This window comes from Cloeon dipterum, chromosome 3, assembly GCF_949628265.1.
Source record: "Cloeon dipterum chromosome 3, ieCloDipt1.1, whole genome shotgun sequence".
Taxonomy (NCBI): domain Eukaryota; kingdom Metazoa; phylum Arthropoda; class Insecta; order Ephemeroptera; family Baetidae; genus Cloeon; species Cloeon dipterum.
The window spans coordinates 16,712,672-16,729,686 of record NC_088788.1 but is presented as its reverse complement, the minus strand read 5'-3'; the positions used below and the strand labels follow the sequence as shown (position 1 = coordinate 16,729,686).

The 17,015-nt window shown below is 39.1% G+C and overlaps 4 protein-coding genes across 7 annotated transcripts in view; all 4 read left to right on the top strand.

Moving 5' to 3' along the window:
• The window catches only part of Egfr (epidermal growth factor receptor), a 92,712-nt gene extending 90,190 nt beyond the window's left edge, over positions 1-2,522 (top strand). For all 4 annotated transcript variants that reach the window (XM_065483063.1, XM_065483061.1, XM_065483062.1 and 1 more), the window contains 3 exons: positions 110-537; positions 843-1,022; positions 1,152-2,522. In XM_065483063.1, the coding sequence (XP_065339135.1) occupies positions 110-537; positions 843-1,022; positions 1,152-1,480 (937 nt within the window). In that variant the 3' untranslated portion in view covers positions 1,481-2,522. The remainder of the gene's footprint in view (positions 1-109; positions 538-842; positions 1,023-1,151) is intronic.
• Positions 2,523-3,830: 1,308 nt separating this feature from the next.
• LOC135940072 (trypsin alpha-3-like) lies at positions 3,831-5,908 on the top strand. The gene is made up of 4 exons (XM_065484744.1): positions 3,831-3,951; positions 4,007-4,187; positions 4,731-4,980; positions 5,564-5,908. Exons 1-4 carry the CDS (start codon positions 3,849-3,851, stop codon positions 5,864-5,866), a joined length of 837 nt encoding a protein of 278 aa, XP_065340816.1. The 5' UTR covers positions 3,831-3,848; the 3' UTR covers positions 5,867-5,908.
• A 993-nt stretch (positions 5,909-6,901) lies between these two features.
• On the top strand, positions 6,902-11,865 carry LOC135938337 (trypsin-1-like). The gene is made up of 7 exons (XM_065481951.1): positions 6,902-7,056; positions 7,712-7,964; positions 8,987-9,277; positions 9,976-10,027; positions 10,204-10,390; positions 10,625-10,874; positions 11,569-11,865. The coding sequence occupies exons 2-7, from the start codon at positions 7,773-7,775 to the stop codon at positions 11,863-11,865; spliced, it is 1,269 nt and encodes a 422-aa protein (XP_065338023.1). The 5' UTR covers positions 6,902-7,056; positions 7,712-7,772.
• Positions 11,866-12,794: 929 nt separating this feature from the next.
• Positions 12,795-14,168, top strand: LOC135940073 (trypsin-2-like). Its single transcript, XM_065484746.1, has 4 exons — positions 12,795-12,906; positions 13,036-13,225; positions 13,361-13,619; positions 13,817-14,168. Exons 1-4 carry the CDS (start codon positions 12,855-12,857, stop codon positions 14,117-14,119), a joined length of 804 nt encoding a protein of 267 aa, XP_065340818.1. The 5' UTR covers positions 12,795-12,854; the 3' UTR covers positions 14,120-14,168.
• Positions 14,169-17,015: the final 2,847 nt, after the last annotated feature.

Below are 17,015 nucleotides of genomic sequence, written 5' to 3'. Positions count from 1 at the left end.
CTGATTCATCTCTTCATCTCTTGGATCCCCAACAAAGAAATTTCTTCCCCCTCAGTGTCTTGCTCAATTTTTGAATGAATTGCTCAAAAAATGCAAATTTTTCCCACAGGTATTTGGTGATCCAGGGCGACAAACTGATGCGACTGCCCTCGTTCTCAACGCAAGACCGGCACGAAATAATCCAGAACATTTCGTCTGGTCTGGGCGGCACCGAGGCTGTAATTGACGCCGAAGAGTACCTGCAGCCAAGCCACTCGAGAGGCACCGCTCCTAACTCGACCTCGTCCACAATGTCGGTGGTGAGTGGCTCGTCACCGCCGCACACACCGACCAAGAAGTGGCACGCGGCCAGCGGCATCGTCGGCGCTGCCGCCGGCATAGCTGAATCGCCCTTGCCGCCCAACTGGGAGGCCCTCCGCTATGGGGGCAGCCAGACAAGCTGTCCTAGCCGCCACCACATGCCGCCCAGCCTCAGCGGACACGACTCCTCCAGCCAGGGCAAATACTTCGGCGATTCTCTTAAGTTCGCAGACAAAGGTAAGTTTTTTTGGATTGAATTCTTTATTACATTTTAACATTCTGAGCGTAAATTTGAATTCTTCAGGGTCAAGTACGGGTAAAATGACAAGGAATTCGATGTTTTTACCCTCATGGTTACGTCAGGGTCTGACCTTGATTTGATCCTGAGGGAAAACCATATTCAAAATCATCGAGTTTGGTGTCATTCCATTGATTTTCTACCCTTTGGAGCTCAGATTTGCTGTCAGAATTGATACATTTTTTAATCCTGTTGAGCTCCAAACATGCAAGCTCCTTTAACAACTTTTCAATTTATGATTTAGATGATTGCTTTGACTCGGCGATGTCGCTGAACCGCCAAGCGCAAATCGGCACAAACCTGACGCTTGATCTACCTTTGGACGAGGACGACTACCTCATGCCTCAGCCTCCTCAATCGAGCTCTGCAATTGCAGCTGGCAATCATGGCTACATGGACATTTTGGATGAAACCAAATTGCCAGGTAATAAACAAATATCTTTAATTTTTCCTCTTTGACTAAAAAGGGATGTGTTAAGATGCTACGTTTAATTAAGAAAATAAATATTTCAAATGTCCATTGCAAATAACAATATATTTTTTTCGTTTACAGACACCGTCATGTACACCAACTGTCCAGACTTCAACCCCATGGTGGGAAAGATAATCACGAGCGTGGACAACCCTGAGTACATAATCGGCCAGGCGGTGGGGACCTTGTCCGCGGGGGCGATGGGCCCTCCGCGCGCCGTGGGCGTTGTGCCGGACGCCAATTGCGTGGGCCTGCCGCTAGTGGGGCCCAACAGTGGGCTACCCAGGTACATCACGACGCAGCGCTCGTCGGAGGAGGAGTCGGACCACGAATATTACAACGACTTCGACCGGCTGCAGAAGGAGCTGCAGCCACTCAAGCCGCTCAGACGCAACGAAACAACCGTCTGAGCCGGACTTATTTCACTCTATGTGCCTGTGACTTATCATTTTAAGAGGACCACAACATTTATTAATCAGAAAATCGCACACGGACACAGTGATCATGTGAGACAGTGTGGATTTTCTCGAGTGAGACTTGTGATTTTTTTTACACACGAATCTTAGCCAGTTTTGAATAGACCTTTTTGGCGCGTCGAACCGGAATAATTGCAAGTCTTATTGTGCGGCGTGAGTGGTGTTTTGGCCCTTGCTTTCGCGGCAGGGCCGTTTCGTTAATTTTATTAAGTGTCAGAGAGAAAACTAATGTAAAATTTCTTGATCATGGTTTGTAACAAAATTTTCAAGTGCCATGAACAGGTAGTCTGTGATACTGATAGCAAATCATCGTTTTATAATCTGTATAACTGTCTGTCTCTCGGAGAATACGTGTTCAGCAATCAGACAACCTTTTAATTGCTATTCGAAAAACACACAGGGACACGCAGTCTGAAATTGGATTACACTCCAATACAATATCCAACGTACAAAATAAAATACTACTCTCCTCCACGCAATACTTATGTTCGACGACGTTCAGTTCACAACTATACTAGACTACTTACTTTGATGACCGATTTGCTGCAATATTCTATAGCAAAACAAAATAACGTGAACTGAATCTAGCATGATTATCAAGGAACACTTGCAACGAAATTTTATAAACATATAAATTTACTCTCCCATTTTAAATCGTGCCATTCCGTGTTAAAATATCAAATCGATTTTATGCTGCGAGGTTGTGTGTATAATTATGCATAAACTACGAATTACTGGATATTTTGTGACATGAGAAGATTCATATTCAAACGTAATTTTTTAGACGGTTTTGTGACACACTTGATCTTCCAGCCCCTTGTCTGGGGTAGTTTTAATACTTTTACTCTTCCAGTGTGTACATTCGAAATGTATTTTATGAACACTTTTTATGGCGTGATCTTCAGCCATAACTTTGTTGTATATAGAGGAATTTATTCTACTTTTCTGTAGAGAAAATAAAATGCATTAATAAAAATACTTGTAATTTTTATTCAATTGTCAAATCTCCATGATGTGCTGCAGAATGCTGAAAAATATTTCATGCAATTTGACCCAAACTAAAATTTCCTTAATTTATTTTCTAAATTTCTGAGAAAATAGGCAATAAAGCTTGCGTGCTAATTTAGCGGCGAGCACTGTCTCCTTGTTGAAATTCACGACTTTTTCGCCAGAAGCTAAATTTGCCTCATAATTCACACAACGCTGGATAGATAACGATGAGAGAAATCGAATCAATCGAAAGATACTTTAATGGCAACCTATGAGAAAATATTCAACATTCATCGCTTATTTGAGGTTACTGATTAAAATTATTTTTCCACATTTTGCTACGCTTCCACCACTTTAAGGATCTCACATTCATCGCAATTGTGTTCATGTTGTAGCTTTGTTAAAGAAAAATGTTTCAGAGAGGATTCCCGTTTCAAATTAAATACAAATCCTCATTTAAAACACATAACTTCTTCACGTCAATTATTTCTCTAGTTAAAATCCAATGGTTTCACAAAACGGCGTGTCGTACTTACACGGAATTAACCAGCTTGTTCTGGTATAAGCAATCTCTTATTAGTACTATAGGTCAGCCATACCACAATGGGTGTTTTTATTGGTTAGCTTTCAACACGTCAAGCAAATTTAAGATTTCAATATTTCACAAGAGACTTATATGCTGATTGCTTTTATTCGAAACACTCAGTCACAAAAACAATAGTTTAAATTACGATAAGCAAAAATCTGTCTACCGATACAAGCATGCTCAGCTTTTTGAGAGCTTGAGATCGCTATCAATGACACTTGTGTGGATGATTGATTCGAATCAAAAAGGTTATATGATCAAAAGTGTGCAGGTTCTTGAAATTTCAACATAATTGATGATGAAAAAAATCATAATGCTAAACTAAAAATAAATACAATTCTTGTTACTGAGATCAAGTGAATTGGAGTCTTAATATTTCGTCTCTATTTTTCTTAATCTTTGAAATCCATGGTGGTTGGGGCGGTGAAATCCATTTAAAAAATGTGATTTTTAAAAAACCACACAGTTGGATTTTTTCAAAATAAATATTACATAAAGCTTAAAATTTAAGTCGCCATCACAATAAGTATATTTAATATACTTATTGTATTTTGATGGCGACTTTTTTCATATACACATTAATTATTCCTGAAATATTTTCACTGATTGTTAAATAATTGAATTCACGGTCAGACGAGCTTTACTGCTTAAATTTTATCTTTTGGGAATTTTCTTTTAAACGAAAATCAGACCGATCAAAGTCGAATGTGGAAATCTGCGTTGATAATGAGCGATCGCCACAATATAAAAGGCGACGAAAATTTGGATTCGGCACTCAACATGAACGCCAAGTTGGTTATCGTTCTGGCCTGCGCAACTCTCGCCTTGGGTAAATCTGCTCGTTTTTCTACTCACTCCTTTTTCAACTCAACTCTTGAATTCAGGCGGAGTTCGCAAACTCACCGGCCCCCAGCTCTTCAGGACCACCGGCAAGATCGTCGGAGGCTCCCCTGCCGCCGCTGGAGAAATCCCCTGGCAGGTGTCCCTGCAGTACACTGACGGATTCCCCTTCTGCGGAGGTTTCATCATCTCTGAGGAATGGATCGTCACTGCTGCTCACTGCTCGTAAGAAAAACGTTTTTAATTTCCAAGTCGTTTCGCCGGCAAGTTTTGGCAAAAATATTCATGTTGGCTTTTTTCGGAAATTTAGACAGCCTAGCAATTTTACGACAGGGTTTGGAAGAATTAAAAACACTAATCCCACTTTCCACGACTATAAAACCTGGAAAACATTATCATTTGATATAAATTATAGATTTGGGGGCATTTCTTATAAATCGTTTTGAGTAATTTTAGTTTCAAAATTTTGTGCTGGCTTTTCGTCAGTTAAATTTTTTAAAAAGCTTTTGATTTTTCGTTTTAAGTACTTTGAATTGCATAACTTTTCTATGTCTCTAAAGTGCACATTATCGTAGTTGTAAGAGAACAATTAGGTACATTTTTAAAAACCAGACTTTTCCTGGTCTCATGATTCTCTCCGAAAACCCCCGAAAACTGGAGATGCGAAAATATGTATTATGCCGATTGGTTCAGAATGCAACCGATCAACTTATCAACTTAAAGGTGAACCTATCGAATTTGCTAACGCAAGAAATTCTGATAACGCAGTGACCAAGTCCCCTCCCAAGTGCGTGTCATTGTCGGCACTCTGGAGAACGCCAGACCCGGACAGACCCTCAATGTTGCTGAGATCGTCAGCAACCCCGCCTACAACCCCAGCACCTCTTCTGGAGACATCGCCGTCTGGAGGGTTGACTCTCCCATCACCTGGAATAGCGACACCCAGCCTGCCACTTTGGCTTCCTCGACCCCCTCTACTGGCACTCTGACCACCGTCTCTGGATGGGGCACCACCTCCGTGAGTCGCAAATTCACTTTTCACATTTCCAGAAAAGCCCCTGCTTTTACACCCAATCGTGAAAGTTCCTTAGTGTTGCCAACAGATGACATTATTTCACAATTTGCGGCTGCTTTCCACTGTGATTTCAGATTCAATTAATGGCATTAAAAATTTCATTAGACGGACTGGAAACCAAAAACGGTTTGGCTAATCACGGTAGAAACGCAACAAACATTCTTTAAGAGGAAATGTATTTTTTCTGTCGTTTCTGCCGCAAATGGTCGAACTGATTTTGGTTGTCAGTGAGTAAAATAAATAATACATATTTTTACGCTCGGAATACAAAATAGCAGGATAGGATCTGTAATATCGCAAATGCAAGAACCCAAAAACTGGAAATGATCGGCGACTCCATTTAGATTTCCCCAATTAAAATTTTAACTTGAATTGTAATTGACATGAAAGGAGGAGCAAAATTCCCATTCGTTGTCCAGGCCAAATACAGACTATTTTCTTCAACCTTATCCAGCATAAAATTATTTGAAAGAGGGTTAAGAAGAGACTCCAAAACTAATCGCTTAATTGTTTGCCGCGTTTACAGTTCGGAGGATCCGCCTCTGATGTCCTCCTGAAGGTCGATGTGCCCATCTTCGACTATGCCGAGTGCGACAGCATCTACTCCATCTATGGTGGTGTGCCCGCTGACCAGATCTGCGCCGGTGTGCCCGAGGGTGGCGTCGACTCTTGCCAGGGTGACTCTGGCGGCCCCCTCTTCTTGGCTGGTGGCGGCGATGTTGTTGGCGTTGTCTCCTGGGGCAATGGCTGTGCTTTCGCTGGATTCCCAGGCGTCTACACCGACGTTTGGTCCAACCGCGACTTCATCAGCAGCACCACTGGTGTCTAAATATCTGACAATAACCAATAAAATTGGCATAAAAATATAAAATTTCATTCTTTTCATTTTAAACTGAAAGAAAACATAGCTATTTTTCAGAATTCTAGGAAAAAATAGCTTGACGCAAAAATTGCAAACCAAAAAAATACAATAAAATAATATTATTATTCTTAACTGCTGAAAAAAATTGCTGAACGAAAATAATTTACCAGGACACAAAAAATGTTCAGGGATGATAGTTTTTCTCTTTCACTGAAATGAGCCAGTTCAAAAAATTATTGAAACATCATCAGTGCTATGAAATAATTATATAAGCCCATCATTTACATCAGTTGAAAATAAATCAAAATGACGAGGATTTCATATTTTGACGATTGGTTATTTCCTTTTGAGCTTATAATCGTTGCGAAACCATCAAATGAACACAAATTAGGTCATTTAAATCAACTAAACAGTCCAATTACTGAAATCAAAATGTTCAAATTGCGAATTTGGAACCTAAAAATTATTTATCTCAAATATTATATACTAGCAAAAAAAAAACGATTTCATTTCAAATATTCATGCACTAAATTTCTTAGCAATGTTAAAAAATTTCCCAAAAACCTGATGCTATATTATCAATAAAGAATAATTCGTCTTTTTAATTTTCTTTCATGGAGTAAAAAAAATGGATCCATTTGTTCATTATTAAAGAACATACAACAAAAATAAAAGCGACCTAAAAGTGTGTGACATGTTCAGAAAATTTTTAATTTGTCTATATGAAAGATGAGATATAAAATAGCTATCTAAACAATTAAGAGAACCCTTTTACGTGTCCACTCGCACCGTTTATCTCATTCGGCAGGCACTAAAGACCTTGTAGGAGTGATAACTGAGTAATCAAGAACCTTGACTGTCTCGGATAGCCAAAAACCGCTCGACCACGATAAAAACAAACACCAGGATGCTGCGAGGAGTAGCGCTCATTGTTCTAGGCTGCTTGTGCAACAATTTGGGTTAGAGTAGTGCATAATTTAATTTTATTCCAAAGCATCTAACGTAATATTGGTAGCTGCTGAGAGAATCGTTAATGGAAGTATCGCAGCCGAGGGAGAAATCACCTGGCAAGTTGGAATTCTCCTCTTTAGCCAGCTCACCTGCGGCGGATCCATCGTAAACGAAAACTGGATCGTCACCGCTGCGCACTGCTCAGAGTAATTATCTTAAATGTTAATTCCAAATATGGCTTTAACTCGAATCAATCCACTCCTTATCTGATAATTTTGTTAGCTGGATTTCTCGAAAACCAACGTCCAATTACCAGAACCACTTGCAGAGATATACTACTTGAAGTTATGCTTTGGAATACAAATTTGGTTGAAACTCAAGTGCAGTGAAATATATTCATATTTTTGGGTTCTTTTTTCAATTATGGGTATAAACGTATAAATACATAATATATACTTGTTTATTCTTGCATGTCATTACATAAAATTAAAGAATTAAAAGAAAATACAGCAAGAAAAGGCATACATACTAGCACATAGTTATATTGCAAAAACGTTTAATTACAATGTAATCTCTTGCCGTACTGAGCCGCAAATGACACATTTTGGAAAATAAAAGTTAGGCTGTTCAAGTCCAGCCAAATTAGACGAATTATCTACTGAATTTCGCCCATGATAGATGTTAGCATCTATTACATAGCAAAAAAATCGCTTCTGCACAAAAAGTGTAGACAAAAATCGAAAATAGAAAAAAAAATCAAATCTTGCTTCTTTTTTATCTTTGAACTATTATTTTAAATCAAAGACTGCATAGTGCTTTTCAGAATTTGGAACAAAATGATTTCCATATTAATTTTGGCAGTTTTCCGGCGGATGCTTACACAGTGGTGTCAGGCAGCGTGCGGCTGTCGAGCGGAGGCACGATGCACACCGTCGTCAGCATCATGCAGCACGAGGAGTGGAACGCGGACACCTTTGAGAACGACATCGCCGTGTGGCAGGTGACACCGCCGTTTGTTTGGGGCACCGCCACGGCGCCGATCGCTCTGCTCGAACAGGGCACAGAAACGCCAGACTTCACCCTCCTTACGGTCTCTGGCTGGGGCGCCACCTCCGTAAGTTGAATTAATTTTTTTTAATTACACAAACACTCCATAAAAGGTTGGGATTAATGTTAAATATTTTTATGACGGTTAAGTCAGGAATTTATTTAATTTTTTTACTGCTATTTGATGAACTGATTAGCATTGAAAATAGAAAAAGCTTTGATTAATAAATACAATTTTCGTACAATTTTTTTCATCCGGATAAAATCCGTTTTGGATACATTATCTTTCGAAATGTTCCATTTTTTGGACAATTTCCAGACTAATCGGACAAATTTCTAAACAACCATTTATACCCTCCCCACATGTGTGAATGGTCTTTAGTTTTTGTAGCGAGTTCATAGGTAATAAAGATAGATTTGATAGCTTCGGATTGTAAAGATGGTTTTAGACAATTTAAAAATTTCTGAAGATCCTAAAAATTGCATATTTGGTGCTCTATTGATACTCCAAAATAAATCAGATTCCCAGAAATGAATTGTCCATCGTTAAAATTCCCAACTCTTAAGAAAGTAAAAATATTTTAATTTCAGCATTTGGCAGAGTGCTAAAAATTATTTAAGTAGATTAGACTCCTTTATAATGTTTATACATATTTTTCAAACGCAATTAACCATTTACGAAAGCCCTTCAAACAATTTTTTGAAATGAAAAAGTAATTCTTGACAATCCTACGGCGATTGGCTGGACTGACTTTAGTTTTCAGCACATCACAAGAAATCAATTTATGAGCAGAATATGTACAGCGGGAGGATTGAGTCTGAAGCCGCAGTGGAACTGTGTTATAATCAAAAGTAACCGCTGGCAACTTTTATAGGGGGCTTTCACAACCGGGGGATTCAAAAATGTACTATCAAAATTTGTGTTCTGAAAATTTACTGTTTTTATGAGCCGTTTAAAATGTATTTTTCTAATATTTTCGAGTAACTGTAAATCTGCGTGTTTGCCACAGTTACTACTAATGTGACTGTTTTGAGAGTATCTTTTTTAAATGAAATTCTAACGAAATCAAATAATTTAATTTTTTACAGACAGGAGGGTCAGAATCAAGCGACCTGCTGAGAGTGGATGTGCCGGTGGTGCCGGTGTCCGATTGCGACACCGCGTACCAAGCATACGGGGGTGTGTTCCCAAGTCAAATCTGCGCCGGATTCGCGGACGGGGGCGCTGACGCGTGTACGGGAGACTCGGGGGGCCCGCTCTTCCGCGAGGGCGCCCTGCACGGCATCTCGTCGTGGGGCAACGGCTGCGCGCAGCCAGGCTACCCCGGCATCTACACCAAAGCCTCCGCTTTCACCGACTGGATCCGACTAAACACCAACTAAGGACAACTTCAGAGAACAAGACTCGCGCAGCACTGCACTAAAAATTACTTCTCAGGATGGAATAGATATTAGCACTACTTTTTATTGGATGGGGAGCTTTGCTTTTTTTACGGCCAATATGGGGGATCCGGGAAAACCTTTACTCGATCTACATTATTTGAAATTTTTGTCATGTAGCTTGCTCTTTATTATTAATAAAAATTAATTGAAATTATTGGTCATTTGATTTTACATTCCGATCCGACGAATTTCAAAAAGTTCCTTACCCAAAGTAATTTATTAATCACTTAAAAGGAAATATTTTTAAAATAGCTTTGCATTATAAATTTTCCTGCGAGTGTATTTCTTTTTTGCCGTTTCATAAATTCCCTTTCTTTTAAGCACAAAGCTTTTGTAAGGCTAAAATAATTTCCTCATTATGTTTGCGGAGCTATCCCACCAAATTCTTCAAACTTTTATTCCAATGTGAGGTGTGTTCAATGAAGTATTATATATTATTCCTCTTCAGTTTTTCTCATAACATCAGCAGATTTATATCTTCAATCTTATCTTGATTTTGATCTGCTTGTAATTTAAGGCTACAGTAGTTTCGCCACACCTCTCAAAAGAGATAAATCCATTAATCTCAGTGACATTTATGATAGTGTTCGACCATAAAAAGCAGACTATAGAGTACAGATTTGCGATTTTAATTTAAAATGCTGTTCAAAGTAGTAGTAGTTCTGGCATGTGCCACTTTAGCCTTAGGTGTGATTGCCTTAAATAATACTCATTTGTTTTAGAAATGTAGTGTAACGTTTAAATTTTTTATTAAATCGTTAGACCCTGATGCTATTTTTTATTCTTAAAAAAATGGGCCAATTCTGATTGAATCTTAAATTTGGTTAAAATTTTTCTGAGTAACCAAAAAATTATTTCATCAGCTGGCACGTCCAGGCTGCAAGGCGCCAAGCTGTTCAAGGCAGGCGACAAGATTGTTGGCGGTTCTCCGGCCAGAGCGGGTGAAATCCCGTGGCAGGTGTCCATCCAGACCAACATCGGAGGCTTCCACATGTGCGGCGGCTCCATCATCTCCAACGATTTCATCGTCACGGCCGCCCATTGCTCTGAGTAAGCAAATTATTGACATATTCCCGCATATCACAACAATTTCAATGCAGACATGACTAAACAATAATTATCCTAAGTGATCACCGGTGCTGATAATTGAAGATATCTATCTGATCGGTTTCAAATTACTAAGAATTTTGAATTTTTATCGGGTTTCAGAAAATTGTTGATTTAATGAAGGAATTCATCTTTTTATTTTCTACTCTTTCATTTGATCATTGTATGCTTGTGCAGGAATCGTCCATCGTACTACCAAGTGGTGGCTGGCACCCTGCAGTCAGCCAGCCCTGGCACGATTCACAGCGTCGTTGAGATCATCACCGCCGACTGGAACTCGAACACCAACGAGAATGACATTTCCCTCTGGAGAGTGGACCCTCCCTTCGTGTTCGACACCAACACTGATGCCGTGCAGCTGCCTGCTCAGGGCACCGAATCCACGGCGGGATCCAGAATGACCGTCTCGGGATGGGGCACCACCTCAGTAAGTTCTTCCCAGAGTAATGATTTTTCATTTCAATTTAACTATTAATTAGGTTTAAAAATATTTCAAATGACAAATATTCACAAATTCAGAGATGGAGCGATTTCTCTATGAAAATTAGCAGATTTTGCGGTTTAATATCGAGCTGGGGTTTTCCGAATTACAAAGGAAAAATATAATCAAAATTTACCCATATCCCACCAAAATTATGTCTGAAAATTGAAAGATTTTTAATTAAAACAGTAATTATAAATTATAAATCCAAGGCTTGCAAATTCAAAAAATAATTCTAATGAAATTTTATTTAAAAGAAAGTCTCTGAAAATTGAGAAAAAAAATTACGTGGCAATTAAGCATTAATTCCAAAATTCGTATACCCTTTTTCCAAATGTGTCCAGTTCTTTTTTCAAACGAGGAAAATTGGAATTAATTGTTTTAAGAAACTAAAACTGCTCTGAAAAAATCCAGTTATGTACAAAAATTTTCGAAGAAAACATGATAACATAATTTTTGTCAATACCATTTTGCCGAACCATGAAAAATTAGCAAACACCCTTTACGCTTCAAATTATACATAAATTGATTAGAATTGCACTTGTCTTGCTTGTGTTTTTCTCTTTGATTTTAGGAAAATTAAATATTGCATTACATTTTTATCGTTTTTTAAAAAATCACTCATGAACATTTTCTTCAGTATGGAGGATCCGCATCTCCCGACCTTTTGAAGGTGGACGTGCCGATCGTGTCCAAGACCGAGTGCAGCAGCAACTATGCCGCCTACGGAGGCATCCCCCCGAACCAGATCTGCGCTGGTGAGGCCGCGGGTGGCGCCGACTCGTGCCAGGGCGACTCTGGCGGACCCCTCTTCCGCAATGGCGAGCTGCGTGGCATTGTTTCCTGGGGCAACGGCTGCGCCTGGGCCGGATTCCCTGGTGTCTACACCGAGGTTTCCGCGTACCGCGATTGGATTAACCTCAACACTGGTGTCTAAATAAAAATATGCATCAGTAAATGTAAAGAAATTAACGTGTTTTCTTTTCGTCATCTTGATCGCTTTTGACATGTGTGATACTATTTCCTCTGAAAAATGGTACCAAAGAAAACGTAATGCAATTTGTCTACCTTTTTGAGTATAAAAGAATTGAAAACTTTTAAATCTCCAAATGCTATTAAAAATCATCCTTATATTGGCTATAAAATACTTCTCAGAATACCATCAAAACGAACAAGGCTTTGATTTTTCCATGCTGGAATGAAGTGTTAATTATTTGAAAATTAACGAAAATATATAACAGTATATTATTTGCTAGAATTTTACCCAAATGGAAATGAAAACTGTTCTTAATAATATTTTTAACCAAAACGAGGACAGGTCTGACTGTATTTCAACGAGTCTAACAATAGCAACTATATAATCCTACTTTTTTAATTGAAAAACTGTTTTGATGCAAACGCATCAATCAAAAAATGGGCTACTAAAGATGAAAGCGCGTTAGAAGAATTCCCAAACGCAAAAAATAATAATTTGAAATTCTTAATTGATGGAACTTTTATAATTTTTCAGACACTCTTTTGAAGCTTTAGGTGATATTCTAATGGCTGAAAACTGCATGATTCTTTGCTATTTTAATGGTACCGCAATAATTACAAGCTCAGAAAAAAACAACTGTCTCAATTTCACAGCCCTTTCTGTAAATAGCTCTGATTTCCATACATCTGAGAGATTGAAAATTTTTAAGTCTATTTTTTTAAGAAAATTTTGGGAATCAATCTTTTTAACTTGTTTTTTTTACAAATGTATTGTAGGAAATAAGGCACAAAAGAGCGTAGTCACGACAAAACGCAAAAATTTGTTGTCATTGGGAAAGTTGATTGAGCGGATGATTAGCAATTTTTTAAAGTCCAGCCAGTCATGCAGTACTTCGATAAAGATTTGATGTATAAAATAGTGGCTCAGAGAGATTATTTATATCATACATCATGCTGCTCAAAACGGTCACAATTATTCTAGCTTGCTCCGTTCTCGTCCTCGGTAAGCTTTCTCTTCCTATATAGCATATGTTTTTTTTATTATATTTTAGCTATGAAAGCTTTTATGTAAATCGAATAGTTTAGAAAACTGTTACTGATATTAACTGCAAAATCTGTGCTCATCTTGTAGGTAGCCCTTCAAGGCTGCCAGGCAAATCGGAACTTTCCAGGTCAGGGAATAGGATCGTGGGCGGTACTGTGGTCAAGAAGCATGAAATTCCGTGGCAAGTGTCCATTAAGTTCTATGAAGGGCTGCACTACTGCGGTGGCAGCATCATCTCGAAGAACTACATCATCACTGCAGCTCACGTCACAGAATAGTAAATTATTTGACTTTTCTCTCCTCTTTCTCGCTTTATGGATTTCCCCTTCTCTTAATATTTTACCTGGCTCGTTTCCAATTCGCCCAATAATACTGGTTTTCATAAATAAACAAAAAATATCATAATTTTCAGTAATGGTTATCCGCCGAGCTACTTCCAAGTAGTGGCCGGCACTGAGGAATGGGCCACTCCTGGCACAATTCACAACGTCACCGAGATCATCGTCCACGAACTGTTCGAGCCTTACACTTACGAGAACGACATTGCCATCTGGAAGGTGGACCCACCCTTCAAATTCGCCGGTGGAACGCAGCCCGTTACGTTGCCCGCCCAAGGCGCCGAATCTGTGCCGGAAATAGTCATGACCGTCTCAGGATGGGGAAGCACTGCGGTGAGTTATTTTCTTGCAATACTAACATTATTTCCTGATCTTGCCGATTTATTTTTTGTCCAAAATATTCACATTCTCTCATTAAAAATTAATTTGATCAAATGTTCTTTGGAATACCCTGTCAAACAAAAAATACAATTAATTTTATGTTTACATTTAAAATGAATTAACAATTTAATCAATTTCCCATCGAACAGGTGGGTGGTGGAGGGCAGGCGTCTGATGTCCTTTTGAAGGGAGACTTGTTTGTCGTATCCAAGGAAGAGTGCAACAGAAACTACGAATGGTCTGGAGGAATTGCCCCTAATCAGATGTGCGCCGGGGTGCCCATGGGAGGCATTGATGCGTGCGAGGGCGACGACGGCGGGCCTCTCTTTTTCAACGGCGAGCTGAGAGGGTTGGTGTCTTGGGGCAGAGGCTGCGGCACCATCTACTACCCTGGTGTCTACACCGAGGTCTCCGCCTACCGCAATTGGATCAACCAAACAGTCGGTGTTTGAAAATTAATTTGTGCGAATGTGTTTACTAAACAGAATCTGAGCAACTGTTTGTTATTTCCATTTTTATTTTGTCAAACAAATTAAGAGTATGTTCCACGCAGTACAAAACTTATTCAGAATACTATAATTAACCTATTAGATTCTAGGGAAAAAATCAACTTTATTAACAAACAGTATTTAATTTCTCGTGTTTAGACTGTTTTAATGTGGTCATTTAAACCCAAAAATAGATAAATCTTAAAATTATTGAAAGATTAAGGTTTAATTAGGAAAAAATTGTTTTGTCACGTTCACGCAAGAACAACAAAGGCGCTGTCACGTTAAAACTCATTATTCTTTATCGCTGTGAGTGTTGTTGCTGATTTGTATTTTTTTCTTTTTAGTCTGACTATTGTCATGTCGTTTAGCGATTTAGATTTGATATAAGACTAACGTAAGTGGCTGCTCGTTAATACTTTACTGATTTTAAAAAATGCTGTTCCAAGCGGTTATTACGTACTCTACTTAGCACTGTCAAACTTCAATTATTGTAAAACTTTGACAGCCACACACCGGCAAAAATATGTTTTTTGGTGGCCAGCCGGCTCCTCATTATTAAGCAATACTTGTTATTGATTGACATGAGTAGGAAGCAGTCAAGACCAGCGTGTGCTAATTTACTTATATGAGTCAAAATAATTATTAAATAGTATATAATTCATTAATTTATAATATAAACACACATCAAATTAATGGAAAGACAAGATTCATCAAAAATAATTTCCATGGAAAACGACATTATGGGCATGGCAGGCTGTTTCCTTAGCACCCTGATGGCTTCCAAAGAGTTAAATGTCAAAATGCACATATTCTGAAAGCTCTCAACGTTGCCGTTCCAACAGTGGTGCAGTTCTTGCGGATCAAACCAATACAATGGTCTCATTTGACCTCAAGGGCGATCCCCAGCGTGTTCCGAGGGTAAAAATCAACATTTTGTTCATCGTAGGAAAAGACGAGTGCAACAACAACTACTCCTTCATGGGAAGAATAGTCCCAAACCAGAACTGCGCAGGTGAGCCTCAGGTCGTAATCGATGAGTGCGAGAGCGATGACGTCGGAGAGCTGCGAGGGTTGGTGTGTCTTAGGGAAGCGGCTACAACGACATTCCTTACCCTGGCGTCCACACCGAAGCGTGACTGGATTAACCAAAAAACAGGCGTCCGAATAATAAGCTAGGAAAGCACAAGTTATGATTTATGTGATAGATTGAAAAATAAAATGTTTTTTAAATTTAAAAATATTTTTACTGGAAATTGTAGCAATTTTATAAAAATGAAAAATATGTGAATAGAGCTGAATTTAGTTTCATGGTCAATTAATTATTTTTTCTCTCGAACATCTGCTAAGCACTTCCCAATATTAATAACACCGCCGAGCGGATAGCATGGTGCCTGACAATGAGTGGCCCAAGTGGCCGCAGAGGAGCTTGGGCCCAATGTGGCCATCTTTTCACTTCCCTGCACGAAGGCATTTTATTGAAATGCCAGACATTTGTCCCTAAAGCCGCTTGAAAGGTGCGAAAACTAGCAAGTGACGATGACTTAGCGCTGGGGTGCGCCTCCCAGCCCACTGGAGCTATCCGAGCATAGTAGGGTCACTTAATTTACCGCCCTTTGCCAATTCGACCCTGAGCAGCCAGAAATAGATTATCTATTATTACTTTGTTAAAAAACAATTCCATTAGCAGATTTTAATCTACTGCCGAAAGATAAATACGATAAATGAGTTTAAAAATTTGTAAAAAAAATATGCCAGACAGCATTCTACTCACAGACGTTATATATTGTTACTTTTAAAATTTCATCCGATATTGTTCATTGAGATAATTGCAAACGCAAGGATTTGGGAACCGAGGGATAAATATCAATTTTTTTATATCAGTATTTTTAAAACGTTAGTAAATTTTTGCAAATTGAAATTGTATAGCAAAATTCGGCTTTCCCCTTTTCTTTGCTATATCTAATGATGTTTCAAAACGAATACGAATAATATCCTATTCTGGTGCATACAAAATATTATTCTCAAATGTTTTGATCAGATAAAAAAATCTCACTGATTACAAGGGAAGCTAAAATTATGAACAGAAACACTAGATTTAATTAAAATATGTTTGTATATATTCATTTAAAACTACATATTTAACTAGTTTTTTAAATGTCTTTCTTCGGCATTAAGCCAAAAGCTGCAAATAAATCCATCTGCAGATGCTCCTCATCCGCCGTTTCACTCCCTCTGCAACGCAAGGTTGGAGCACTGTCCGGAATGAGCTCCACTCCCTTCCTAACATGCATTGCGGCCTTGTGCAAACTCAAGGACGAGGCGCAGGCAAATGTGATTTTATAATATTTGCACTCTTTATCGTCGCATATAAACACTTGCGGCTGCCAGCCAGACACTACCGGTGTGGTGGGAACATCCGTGACCCTTCTTTCTTCGGAAAATAACCTTGCGTACAACGGGAAGCAAGGGTTGGAAAATTCTATGGTGCCGCCATGCGGTCTTTTGGTGATAGGTGAGACTTCAGGCTCGTGGATTGCCGCAAATGCCAGCTGCCCATGGGGTTGCGCCTTGATCAGACGCCTACTGCGTCTCACTGGTGCGACAGCTTCTGCTTTTGGTGCTGGTGATTTATTCTTCTTCTGGCACTTTTCAACGCTTCTTGGAAGTTCTTTTGTAGGAGGAGCGGGGTTCTTTTCATCTTTCTTGCACGCAGGAGGAGGACAAGGGGTTTCTTCTTTTGACTGCACTGTCGTCCTCTTGCGAATCCCGGACAAGGAGACCCGTGCTTCAGCAGGGAACTCCTGAATGTCCTCTGCTGAACTTCGTTTTCTGCCTCTGCACCTTTTGGCTGCAGCAG